This window comes from Neophocaena asiaeorientalis, unplaced genomic scaffold (assembly GCF_003031525.2).
Source record: "Neophocaena asiaeorientalis asiaeorientalis breed wild unplaced genomic scaffold, Neophocaena_asiaeorientalis_V1.1 scaffold105, whole genome shotgun sequence".
NCBI classification, from domain to species: domain Eukaryota; kingdom Metazoa; phylum Chordata; class Mammalia; order Artiodactyla; family Phocoenidae; genus Neophocaena; species Neophocaena asiaeorientalis.
Genome location: NW_020172162.1, coordinates 1961409 through 1973996, shown reverse-complemented (window position 1 = coordinate 1973996; position 12588 = coordinate 1961409). Strand labels below are relative to the sequence as shown.

The following is a 12588-nucleotide window of genomic DNA, read 5'->3' as shown; positions in this document are numbered from 1 at the left end:
AATGGGATACTACTCAGCCGTAAAAAAGAATGAAATTTTGCCATTTGCAGTGACATGGATAGACTTGGAGGGCATTATGCTAAGTGAAATAAGTCAGAGAAAGATAAATACTGTATGATGTCACTTATGTGTGGAATCTAAAAAATAGGATAAACTAGTGAATATGACATAAAAGAAGGAGATTCACAGATATAGAGAACAAACTAGCAGTTACCACTGTTGGGGGAGAGGAGACATAGAGGTGGGGGAAGTGGGAGGTACAAACTCTTGGGTGTTAGATAGGCTCAAGGGTGTACTGAGCAACACGAGGAATATAGCCAGTATTTTGTAATAACTGTAAATGGAAAGTAACCTTTAAAAATTGTATAAAAATAAAAAATGAAAAAAACCCACAAAACCTCAGCATAATTAGTCATTAGGGAACTGCAAAGAAATACCTCAGTGAGTTACCCCTTCATGCCCACTAAAATAGCTATAATCAAAATGTTGGACAATAACAGGTGTTGGAGAGAGTGGGCTAATCGGTACTTTTCATATGTTACATGTTACTGTTGTGAATGTAAAATGCTGGAGCTGCTTTGGAGAAAAATCTGGCAATTCCCTCAAATGCCATATGACCCACCAACTCCATTCATAGTTATATACACAAGGGAATTGAAAACGTACGTCTATCCATCAACTTGTACGTGGTTGTTCATAGCAGCTTTAGTCATAAGAACCAAGAAGCGGAAGCAATCCAGATACTTATCAGCTGATGAATTTATTTACAAAATGTATATCCATACAATGGAATATAGTTTGGCCATAAAAAGGAACGGAGTGCTGTTACATGCTGTAGCACAGATGAACCTTGAAGCATCATACTGAGCCCGAGCAAAAGGAGGCAGACTCAAAAGGCTGCACTTTATATGATTCATTATATGAAACGTCCAAAATATGCAAATCCATGGAGACAGAAAGTTGAGTAGTGGTTTTCGAGAGCTGGAGGGAGGACAGATATTCAGGATCGTTGGAGCAGAGACTGTATGTGGGAGAGAAGGGAAAGAGAATGGAGGATGTGAAATGCGAGTAAGAGATTATGCTGGAGAGGTTAGCAGAGAGAGGAATCATTCGAATGTTGAAAGCATTAGAAGTTTGATTTTATCCTGAAAGTAGAACAGAGCAGCTGAGTGAGAAGACCAGATTTGTGTTTTAGAAAGATCACCATGACTCCAAATGTGAAAAATGAATTAAAGAGGGTAAGATTTTGGGCATGGGATCCAGTCACGAGGTTTTTGAGAAGTTTCACATAGTTGTTAATTTGTACTAGGAAAGTGGCATTGAGAAGTTTCACATAGTTGTTAATTTGTACTAGGAAAGTGGCATTGGGAATGTTGAAAGTGAATGGATTCAGATCTATTTAGGATGTAGATTCAACAGAACTTGATTGGATGTGGGAGACGGGGAGAAGGAGGAATCAGCAGTACATGGGAAATGTTTTTTTGTTTTGCTCTATTGTCATAATAGAGCTTGTAATATTATTATTAATAGACTGAAAAGGCTTTTTTCCCCACTAACTTTGTAAGTAGTTTTAGTGTTTTGTTTAGTGTTATTTGGTTATCTCTGATGCGTCTGGACATACTCCAGACTGCCTGGGTTAATATTTTAATTAAAGGACACAGGTAATAATATATAAGTAAATGGAACCTTTCAGGAAAAAAGTGAAATTAGATCTAGTTTATTAGGATTCTGACTTGAAAGATTAATGAAAGCAAGTAAACATGGTGTTAAAGTCGCTGCCTTTATTTGCAAGAATTTGGACTGAAAAGGTATGCACTTAAACACAACTGCTCATGTATATGAGAAGAGATTTAGAAATGTAATGTAACAAATCAAGATTCTGCTTGTAATTTTATTGTGAAGCTTTCAAAAAAAGGATTTCCCACCCCAGCCCAAGCTAATCATGGAAAGAAGAGCATTTCATGAGCAGAAGCTGTGGGGGCTTTGGCTGAGACATCTGACACTGTATTCATTGCCACAATTAATTCAACTGCTATGGCTGCCTAAGCAGGTATCTCCGTTTTTCTGTTACTGCTCTCATGCTTCCCCTCATTTCATTAACGAGTTCATCTGGAGATAGGGCATTCTCTGTTGAAGGGTAGGTGTACAAACATGCACTCTCTTAACAGACCCCTCTTTTGCTCTAAAGACTAGGCATTTGGAATTGTCAGCTATCAATTACAGGTGTCAGCATTGGTTAAGTTTAGAAACCTGCAAAGCAGTGGAAGTCTGGGAAAAGGAAAACCTCAGTACCTTCTCTGGTTACAAGAGCCATTGAAGGAATTAGCAGCCTATGCTGATGCAACACTAAAAAATGGCGGGATTTTTTTCCTCCTAATTTTTCAAACCAGTGGTTTAAGAGATCCTAACTCCTTTTTTTCATAATCAGCTTGCATACAATTTTAAGAAATTCTAACAGTATTTAAGCTTAAATAGGTCATAAATTAAAGTACATGAAGACAGTATTTTCTTTGGAATATGAACTTTTATATTTTCTGCCACTCATTCATAACCAAAGTGGATAATTAGCAGTGTAGTGAACTGTACAACAGGGGTCCCCAGCCTGTTAGGAACCAGGCCGCACAGTCGGTCCCTGGTGCCAAAAAGGTCGGGGACTACTGTACAATAACTGAAAAAGCCCTTCTAGACTTCCCTGGCGGTCCAGTGGCTAAGACTCCGCCCTTCCACTGCAGGGGGTTCAGGTTCTATCCCTGGTTGGTTGGGGAGCAAAGATCCCACATGCTGCACGCCTAAAAAAGTAAAAAATAAAGAAAGCATTGGTCTGAAAAAGCCCTTCTAATTTTATAGATCAAGTATAACAGAATTGAAATTTTCTTAAGTCATGATGCTAATCGTTATCATATTGCTAATCCATTTGACTGTAATAGAATTGATATGATGTACACTTAATTCTTTGTCCTGGTCAGGAATCCAGGGCAAATCCCTTCAGTCTAGCTGATTCAAAGCGAATACAGCTGATTGTAAAGTTGCTTAAGGCAGGGACACTCTCTGTGCTGTCCATATCCTCTCTCATCTTTTAGTTTTATCTGTCCCTCATACTCTCCTTTTGCCTTTTCATTCTTAAGACATTTTATATTTTCTCCTATTCTTTGCCTTTGTGTGCCTGTGTTTGAAAGTATCCATCTTAATTCTTTATGGACTTCTAGTTCAAGAGCACCATGAAACTGGAATCCATTTGTACCTAGAGAGACAATTTGATTGACTCAGCTGTTTCCTTCTGCTCTAGGCAACTGTGACTAGCGGGTAGTTATATAGTGGCTTACCGTTTACTCAGCAGAAACTGTGAGACTGGATTCTATGAAAATAGAAGGAGGTGTGACTGATTATTTGCGTTTAAAAAAGTTGCTTTAGGAGATAGCCATAGGTAGTCAAGTGCCTTTTCCTTTGGTAGGAGGGCATCTATGGTAAATTTCCTAATCATTCAGGAGCTTTCCATGACTTGGATAATTGAATGTTGTCTATTAACAACATGAGTAGGGTATAACTAATGTTATTTTCTACCATTATTATTTGACTCCATTTTTATTAAAGGACTTACAGAACAATGTCTTTTTTTGGTAAGATAATGTTCGAATATAATCATTAAGTACATGTTTAGGTCTTAGGGAGGAAGTGGTATTGCATGGTGGTTTAAGAGCTGGGACTGTTGAGTCAGACTAATTCTAGCTCCACCACCAGCAAGCTGTACAATTCCATCCACTCCCAGAGCTTTATTTATATATTTTTTATCTGTAAGATAGCAATAACAAGTGTTTACCTCAAGAGTTGTTAGGAAAATTAAATGATTTAATCCATATTACAGTCTTAGTACGATGTTTGTCACATACTAAGCGTTCAGGTAGCTATCATTGTTAACATCTTTCTTTTTTTTCGGTGAAAAGTACATGTCATCTCATTTACATTACTGCTTATTTATCCAATGATCATTGCCTCAACTGCCTAAAAGATTCAGTGAAGGTGAAGAATGTAAATTTAGCTATTTGATCTTACATTTTAACAGCTTTGTTAAGCTCTAATTGACCTAAAGGAAACTATGCATGTTAAAAGTGTACACTTTGATAAGTTTATACTGCCGTTTATATATTTGTTTACCTGTTGACACTTAGGTTGGTTCCTGTGTTTTTACTGCTACAAATAAAGCTGCTGTGAACATTCATGTACAAGTCTTTGTGTAGACATATGCTTTTATTCCTCTTAAGTAAATACCTAGTTGTAGAATGACAGGATCAGATGGTAGGTGTCTGCTTTTTTAGAAGAAACTACCAAACTGTTTTCCACAGTGTTTGTACCATTTTACATTTCCATCCACATTCTTGACAATACTAGGTATGGTCAGTCAAAAAGCTATTTTTAAATTTCTTGTTCTTTCATATCTTTTTTCATGTTGTATAAATGCATACCATATCACATAAGGATTATTTGGAAAAAGTGCAGAATATGCCAGACAGCTAAAGATTTTTAAGTTAATTTTAAAAAGTATTTGGAGTTATATTAAAATCTCTTTATTGCAAAGGTAAGAGGTGGTTTGCTTAAAATATTGGAAAATTGCAGGAGATAACAGTTCTTTGAAGAGCTAATTTTGTAATGTGTGTACATGTTTTATATGTGTATTTTTTCTTCCTTTGATAGAGTTTTCCAGAAAAGGACCTTCTGCATTGTCCATCTAAGGATGTAATTGAAGCTCATTTTATGTCTTGTGTGAAAGAAGCGGATGCTTTAAAGCACAAAAGTCAAGTAATCAATGAAATGCAGAAAAAAGATCACAAGCAACTCTGGATGGGTTTACAAAATGGTAAATATAACGATGTTTAATTTCATAATACCACTTTATGAAGTAACTATAATCCTGTGAGTAATTGGTACATCTTAGGGTTGGTGATACAAGTTTAAATTCCAGCCTCTGTGCACAGAATTTCACGAAGAAGCTACCTTTGGTCATACCTTTCTTACATTGTACCCTTCTAGCATCCCTCTCTTCCTGGATTCCCTAGCATTAGACAGATTGCTTTGCCCATAATATAAGACAGTATAAACTTCCTGTGTTTAGCTTCTGGAAAAAGTGCCCTTAGTCCTAGTCACGATCCTTCTGGAATTGCAACTGAATACCCTGTGTATGTACCAAAATACCTCCGCCTGGGTAGGGCACAATCTCTAGTCTCTGCTTTCTCAGAACAGGAAGCCTTGCTTTGTGCTCAGATTCTCTCTCTCCTGGCTGGGATTTAGAAAATACGCTCAAGGAAAAAGCTGAGGGGAATCTGCAATTTACTGATGTATTCTTCTTCTCTTAGCCATCATAGTTCCTTAATCTTGCCTGCATTGATTGCCCTCCAGTGCCTACACACAGTTCTGTATGCAGGCAGTTCTCACTTTACATGGGTCAAATATGCATGAATTTCAGTTAACATGCTTTAGTTAAATAATGCCAGTTCCCCAACAATGTGAGTCAGATTTCGTTTGTCATTGTGTATTAACTGTGAATAATCACATAAAGTACAATTACGTAAGAGTTAGCTCTTCGGTTCAGTCATTATGTAACAACAGATACATGTCATGATCAGTGACCGGTCACTTTCTTCAGTGTCTGTCAGTGAATCGTCGTTATGCCGCTGTTATTTAATTCACTCACAGACAGCAAAGCATGCAGTTGTGTTGCCTCCTTGTGTCCATTGATAAGCCCACATAACATTTTGTAAAACTGGATAATGGAAAGAGGGAATTAGCCAAGAAAGATGAAAGTGTAGCAAAGAAACAAAAAGTGATAATGCTGGAAGTGAAATTTGAATAGAAGGTAGTGGAATTATAGAAGACATAGCTAACTGTGGGGCTGTTGACACTACCACCATTTGAGAGACTTTAGATATGCAGCCCCAGGAGCTTAGTGAAGGCAAACTCTTCCATACAAATGAGGGAAGTGGTTGTGATGAAAAGGATGAAGTTATCCTAGAGGGAGTGATACTGGCAAAAATATCACATTAGAGGAACAGGGATATCTCATGGTGTTGAAAGTGCAAGTAACATGTTTGAAGTTGATCCAAACTTAGAAAGGAGTATGATAATTTGCCAGAGTTTAGGAAAGATGCTTGCTTGTAAGAAAGCAGGCACTATTCAAACTGTGCTTAAGATTTTTACAAATAAAGCACTTTAATTCTCCATGTTTCTAATGCTTTAATTAGTGTACTGTTAAACACAGTACTAAATAAATATTAGTTTTATTTACTTTTTTCATTTTCCTGTACATTTATAACCATCAGAGTTTTTAATATTTTGACAATTTTCGAAAAGATCACAAAACAATCATAAATTTTCCCATTAACTATTAAGATCACTTTGCATGGTAATTTTTCCAGTCCTGCACTACTGTGCAAAGCAAGGACTGTCTGTATTTTGTCCATCTTCGATAGTTGTTTTTGGACAAGGAGTTGGTGCCATTATAAGCTGCTCTTTCATAGCAACAACTAGAATAAGAGAAGACCCCTCTTTTCCCCTTAAAAAAAATTTTTTTTAAATGTGATACAGTTTTATCTTTTGGACTATATCATTACCATCTCACAGAGTTGTCTGTAGTTATTTAGTATTTATTAAACTTTCATTATGCAAAATACAGGGCATTATCTGTGACTTCATTAGTACAAAAGGTACGTATTTTATGACAGTGTGTCCTGTAAATTAAATTTTCACATTTCTTTTAAGTTTCTTAGATTTGACCCAAGTTACATGGAGTTGCTCCTTAGTTTCATATTTGTACCTCTGATATTTCTCAATTAGGTTGTAAGGTTTGCAAAAGGAAGGCACCAGGCCTTTCACTTCATTTATATTACTGAGTACACATATTCTTATTAAGTGATCAAAAGAGTTTACAACCCCTTAAGAAGGTGTACTTTTTCCTTTTCCTGGCTGGCTATTTGTAGATGAAGTGACATTTTAGGAGGCTTGTGAATAAGAGGATTGCTTAAATGGAAGAAGACAGGAATGTTCTAAAGAGAGAAGAGATCTGAGAGTAATTTGTCTTCAGAATTTAAGTAAATAATTTAGATGAACTTTTAAGTAAATGTTCTTGAAATCTATTGTGAGCATGGTGAGTCAGCTATAGAGAGCCCAGGGATTCAGCAGAGGATTCTAAAAATGATTGAACTGTTTCAGTTGGGGCATTAGAGGATTAGTTATGGAGGGTGATGGGTAAGAGTTGTGGAAATAACAAAGGTGTGGTTTTTAGTCTCACCTCTTTTGGTAGCTCCTTAGGGCAAGTCACTCAGTCCCTTTTTTTTTTTTTTTTTGCGGTATGCGGGCCTCTCACTGCTGTGGCCTCTCCCATTGCGGAGCACAGGCTCTGGACGCGCAGGCTCAGTGGCCATGGCTCACAGGCCCAGCCGCTCCGCGGCATGTGGGATCTTCCCGGACCGGGGCACGAACTCGTGTTCCCTGCATCGGCAGGCAGACCCTCAACCACTGCGCCACCAGGGAAGCCCACTCAGTCCCTTTTAGCTTCAGTTTCTTTATCTGTAAAATAAGAGAATATCTGCTGTGGTTTCCTATAAATGTTTTTAGAAGCTTTAACGAAACACGAATACAGTTTATGTGAAAGTGTTTGAAAGGAAGTAAAGCTGTCTTGATAAAAAGAATTATTGAGAAGTCACTTTGAGACACGAGAACAGGGGTTGGCAAAAAGTGTGGTCCCGCCTGCCGATGCAGGGGACACGGGTTTGTGCCCCGGTCCGGGAAGATCCCACATGCCGCGGAGCGGCTGGGCCCGTGAGCCATGGCCGCTGAGCCTGCACGTCCGGAACCTGTGCTCCACAGCGGGAGAGGCCACGGCAGTGAGAGGCCCGCGTACTGCAAAAAAAAAAGCACAAACAAACAAACAAAAAGTGTGGTCATGAGCCAGCCACCTGTTTTTGTAAGTAAAGACTTATTAGAACCCTGCCACAACAATTCATTTATGTAACATCTATGGCTACTTTCATGCTACAACAGCTGAGTTAAATAGTTGTGATCAAAGAAACAAACAACCCAATCCAAAAATGGGCAGAATACCTAAATAGACATTTCTCCAAAAAGATACACAGATTGCCAACAAACACATGAAAGGGTACTCAACATCACTAATCATTAGAGAAATGCAAATCAAAACTACATAAAGTATCACCTCACACCAATCAGAATGGCCATCATCAAAAAATCTACAAACATGGGCTTCCCTGGTGGTGCAGTATTTGAGAGTCCGCCTGCTGCTGCAGGGGACGTGGGTTCATGCCCCGGTCCAGGAGGATCCCACATGCTGTGGAGCGGTCGCTGGGCCTGCGTGTCCGGAGCCTGTGCTCCGCAGCGGGAGAGGCCACAGCAGTGAGAGACCTGTGTACCGCAAAAAAAAAAAAAAAAATCTACAAACAATAAATGCTGGAGAGAGTGTGGAGAAAAGGGAACCCTCTTGCACTGTTGGTGGGAATGTAAATTGATACAGCCACTATGGAGAACAGTATGGAGGTTCCTTAAAAAACTAAAAATAGAACTACCATACCACCCAGCAATCCCACTACTGGGCATATACCCTGAGAAAACCATAATTCAAAAAGAGTCAAGTACCACAGTGTTTATTGCAGCACTATTTACAATAGACAGGACATGAAAGCAACCTAAGTGTCCATCAACAGATGAATGGATAAAGAAGATGTGGCACATATATACAATGGAATATTACTCAGCCATAAAAAGAAATGAAACTGAGTTATTTGTAGTGAGGTGGATGGACCTAGAGTCTGTCATACAGAGTGAAGTAAGTCAGAAAGAGAAAAACAAATACCATATGCTAACACATATATATGGAATCTAAAAAAAAAAATGGTTCTAACCAACCTAGAGGCAGGACAGGAATAAAGACACAGAGGTAGAGAATGGACTTGAGGACACGGGGAGGGGGAATGGTAAGCTGAGATGAAGTGAGAGAGTGGCATGGACATACATATACTACTAAATGTAAAATAGCTAGTGGGAAGCAGCCAATTAGCACAGGGAGATCAGCTCATGCTTTGTGACCACCTAGAGGGGTGGGATAGAGACGCAAAAGGGAGGGGATATGGGGATATATGTATATGTATGGCTGATTCACTTTTGTTATACAGCAGCAGCTAACACAACAATGTAAAGCAATTATACTCCAATAAAGATGCAAAAAAAAAAAAAGTCAAAAAAAATAGTTGTGAAAGAGACCATGTGGCCCACAGCTTAAAATATTTACTCTCTAACCCTTTTAGAAAACATTTGCCAGCCTATAGAAGGTTGATTAAACCAATAGCTTGTATTTACCATTGATCTAAAGCATGACTCACAGTGTCACACATTCAGAACTTGGTATAACTTAACGTATCAGACTTAGTCTAATAACTGCCTTCATTGCTATTTTTTTATATTAAAAAATATATTGTTTTATAAAATTCCTTTTTTCCTGTTTTTGTCTTAGCTTATATTCTTGCTTAGATATATGACTATTTTAAAGTTATTTTTATTAATTTAACTTTTATTAAATTACTTTTCAAATTGAGTTTCATTAAATCCAACATAAAATGGTATGTGGTTAAAATATATTTTGTTCCTTCTTTTAGCTATAAATTATTTTTATAGCTATTATGTTTGCTTTTGTTGGTACTGCTAATGATTAAGTTTACACACTCAAAATCCTACATGTGGTATCCTCTGGGGACCTTGATAGTTTATTTTCTACTTTTTAAAATTGAAATATACATTTAGAAAATCTTTGGCTGGGTAGAGGTTGTTTGTAGAAAATATATTTTGGGGTAAAATGTTGAATGTTACCTACATTAAGGTAAATTGGTGAAAGGTGGGTATAGTAGTTCATTCTGTTCCTTCTGCCTAGAATAACCTTTCCCTCCCTTTTTGTCTATTTAATTCTTACTTAATGTTTTAATGCTCATCTGTCTTGTCACCCTCTAAGTGAAAACTTCCCTGTTTCATTTTTTTTTAGCCAACAATTTATTGAACATCTAATATGTGCCTGACACTATGCCAGGAGCTAGTGATCATCCAGCAGTGATAGAACAAACATGAATCCTGTTTTTGTGAAGCTACAGCCAAGTGGAGGCAGAACTATTTATATTTTCATGCTGTCATGGCTCCTTGTCCATTCATATGCATTCTTGCTCTCATAATTCACTCTCTGGCATAGTTATGGTTTATGTATTCTGCTAGAATATAAATTTCTCTTGGTTAGAGTGTATCATGCATTTTCTGTATCCCCAGCACCTAGTATATTCTTAGGCATAGAATGAACAAAATAAATATTGACCGAGTGACTCCTTTATTTTAATCCTATGTAGTACAACAAGGAAATACTGTTAACAGCTTTTTATAAATAGATTAATATTAGATAAAATAGAGGAAGTACCTTTAAAATTTTTAATTATGGAAGTGGATTTTATGTTTAAGAATTTTTCCATCCAAAAGAAAGTCTTACAGATTTGTTAGGGCAAAGACATTTCACCTGTTGGTTAGTGTAATTGTAAACTGGTCAGAATTGAGAAAAAGCAGATGGTAAATTTATTTCATTCAGAACTGCACCTGTACAGCATAGCAACTAAACGATTTAAACAATCTTTGAATACTTTCAAATGCTAATTTTAATTTTTCAGGTCTCTGTGAAAGAGAAATAAGAAAAGCTTTTGAAACCAAGAAAGCTCATTTAAGACATACTGTGCCTTTCAGTGTTTTTTATGGGTTTTCATTTTAGGTATAAAAGTATTTAACCTCCTTGTGAAACAAAGGTAATGACCACAAAAAAAGAGAAGAAAGTAACATTTTTATTATTTATGAGGCACTTGTCACTATATTTGCAGGCTATTTTCTATTAAATGTCAGGAGGTTTTTCTTATAAGCTAGAGATTTGAGGAAATCTCTAAAAAATATTTTTAACATAATATATGACTTAGTTTTCAGCTTTGATTTTCTGAGTATACTAAAAAAAGAAAAGATGGCATCAAATAAATTCCATAGACCTTCAAATAAACGCAAGTTTTCACTGCTAAATATTGAAAATTTACATTGTTTATAAAGTATGGTTAATCCTTTTGAGCTAAGTAATTTTTTAGAGAAATCAGTTACTTGGTAGTGTACCATTTTAACTTAAAACTGGTTTTTAAGAGGAAATAGTGTTTAGCTTAAGGTGAATTTTATGATAAGTCATAGCATTTTGAAAATTCTTTTGTTTGGTGGGTGATGCAAAAGAAACGCAATGGTTCTAACAGCCTTATATGATAGAGACGGTTGGGTTGTGATTGCATTGCTTTGTTTTTATCAGTTGCAATATAGTAGTATAAGTAATGGACGAGAATCTCTTGGTCCGAGAAGGAGCATTGGGTCATTAACATATGCTCCAAAGGGGCATTGATCTTTCTTTGCTTATCTCCTATTGGTTGTGTGGCCATGGCAGATCACTCTTCTGAGATGGAGTTTCCTTATAAATGTCAAGGTGATGATACCTCACAAGACTCAGATTCAAAGACTGTACAGTGGTAATCACTTACACCTGAATTCTGGTGATTAGATATTCTTGATTCCAGAGGATTTCCTGGAAGAATAATTATTGTTTATTTCTCTCTCTCTCTCTCTCTCTCTCTCTCTCCGTCTTTCTCTCTTTACATCTCCCTCTTTCCCTCTCTTCCTCCCTGGTCCTTTCAAGCAGGACTTAGGTAAAAGGCAATAGATAGCTTTCTAAAAATAAATGTGGTGTCATAGAAAGACTACTAAAACAGAAAGACAAGAGATTTTTTGGACTTAACTCTGTATCTTGAAGCTTCCATTTCTGTGCTGTTATCACAGTGTCAGTACTGTTCTAATGTGTAGATGGTGTGGAAGGAGATTACTAAGTAGAACTGTCAATAGGAAGCATAAGTATTCTTCTTGAACCTTTTGTCTCAGTGAAAGGTCACTATTTGGTAAGCTTCCTTTCTTTAGAAAAACTCAGATGTTTATCAGTCATGAGAACACTGGGATCACATTGTATAAATAAGAGCAAAGAAAATAGTGTAATGAGCATCCCCATACCTGTCGCCCATCTCAGCAGTTATCAGTATATGGTCAGTCTTGTTTCATCTGCTCTCACCCCTGCCCCACTTTGAGTTTATAGAAATTTTCATTCTTTAATCTGGCGCTACGAATATTGCTCACAGATTTATATTCTTCACAGACTTTATACTCTGTTATTTAATCAAGTCTTGGAAAGAACAATCATTATACGAGAGTTATGCCCAGATCCTGATAGTATGGATTAGCCAATTATTAAGAATCTACCACATGCCAGGCACTGTGCTAGGCATAGGGGGCGCTGGGGTGAGTATGACAGCCACGGTTCCTTCCCTCAGAGTTCACATTCTGGTGGGGGAGGCAGACATTAAACAGATAGCCTTTAAATAATTATTACATTTGTATCTTGAGTTATAGAGGAAGGGATAGAGAGCAGTGTGGTTGTGATGAAAGTGTTCCAGGCACAGGGAATGATGTAGGTTAGGCTGAGAAGGAGAA

General features: G+C 37.2%; 1 protein-coding gene across 5 annotated transcripts in view; it reads left to right on the top strand.

Moving 5' to 3' along the window:
* ATG5 (autophagy related 5) overlaps positions 1-12588 on the top strand; it is a 114040-nt gene that overhangs the window by 31471 nt on the left and 69981 nt on the right. For all 5 annotated transcript variants that reach the window (XM_024755661.1, XM_024755647.1, XM_024755654.1 and 2 more), the window contains one exon: positions 4690-4852. In XM_024755661.1, the coding sequence (XP_024611429.1) occupies positions 4690-4852 (163 nt within the window). The remainder of the gene's footprint in view (positions 1-4689; positions 4853-12588) is intronic.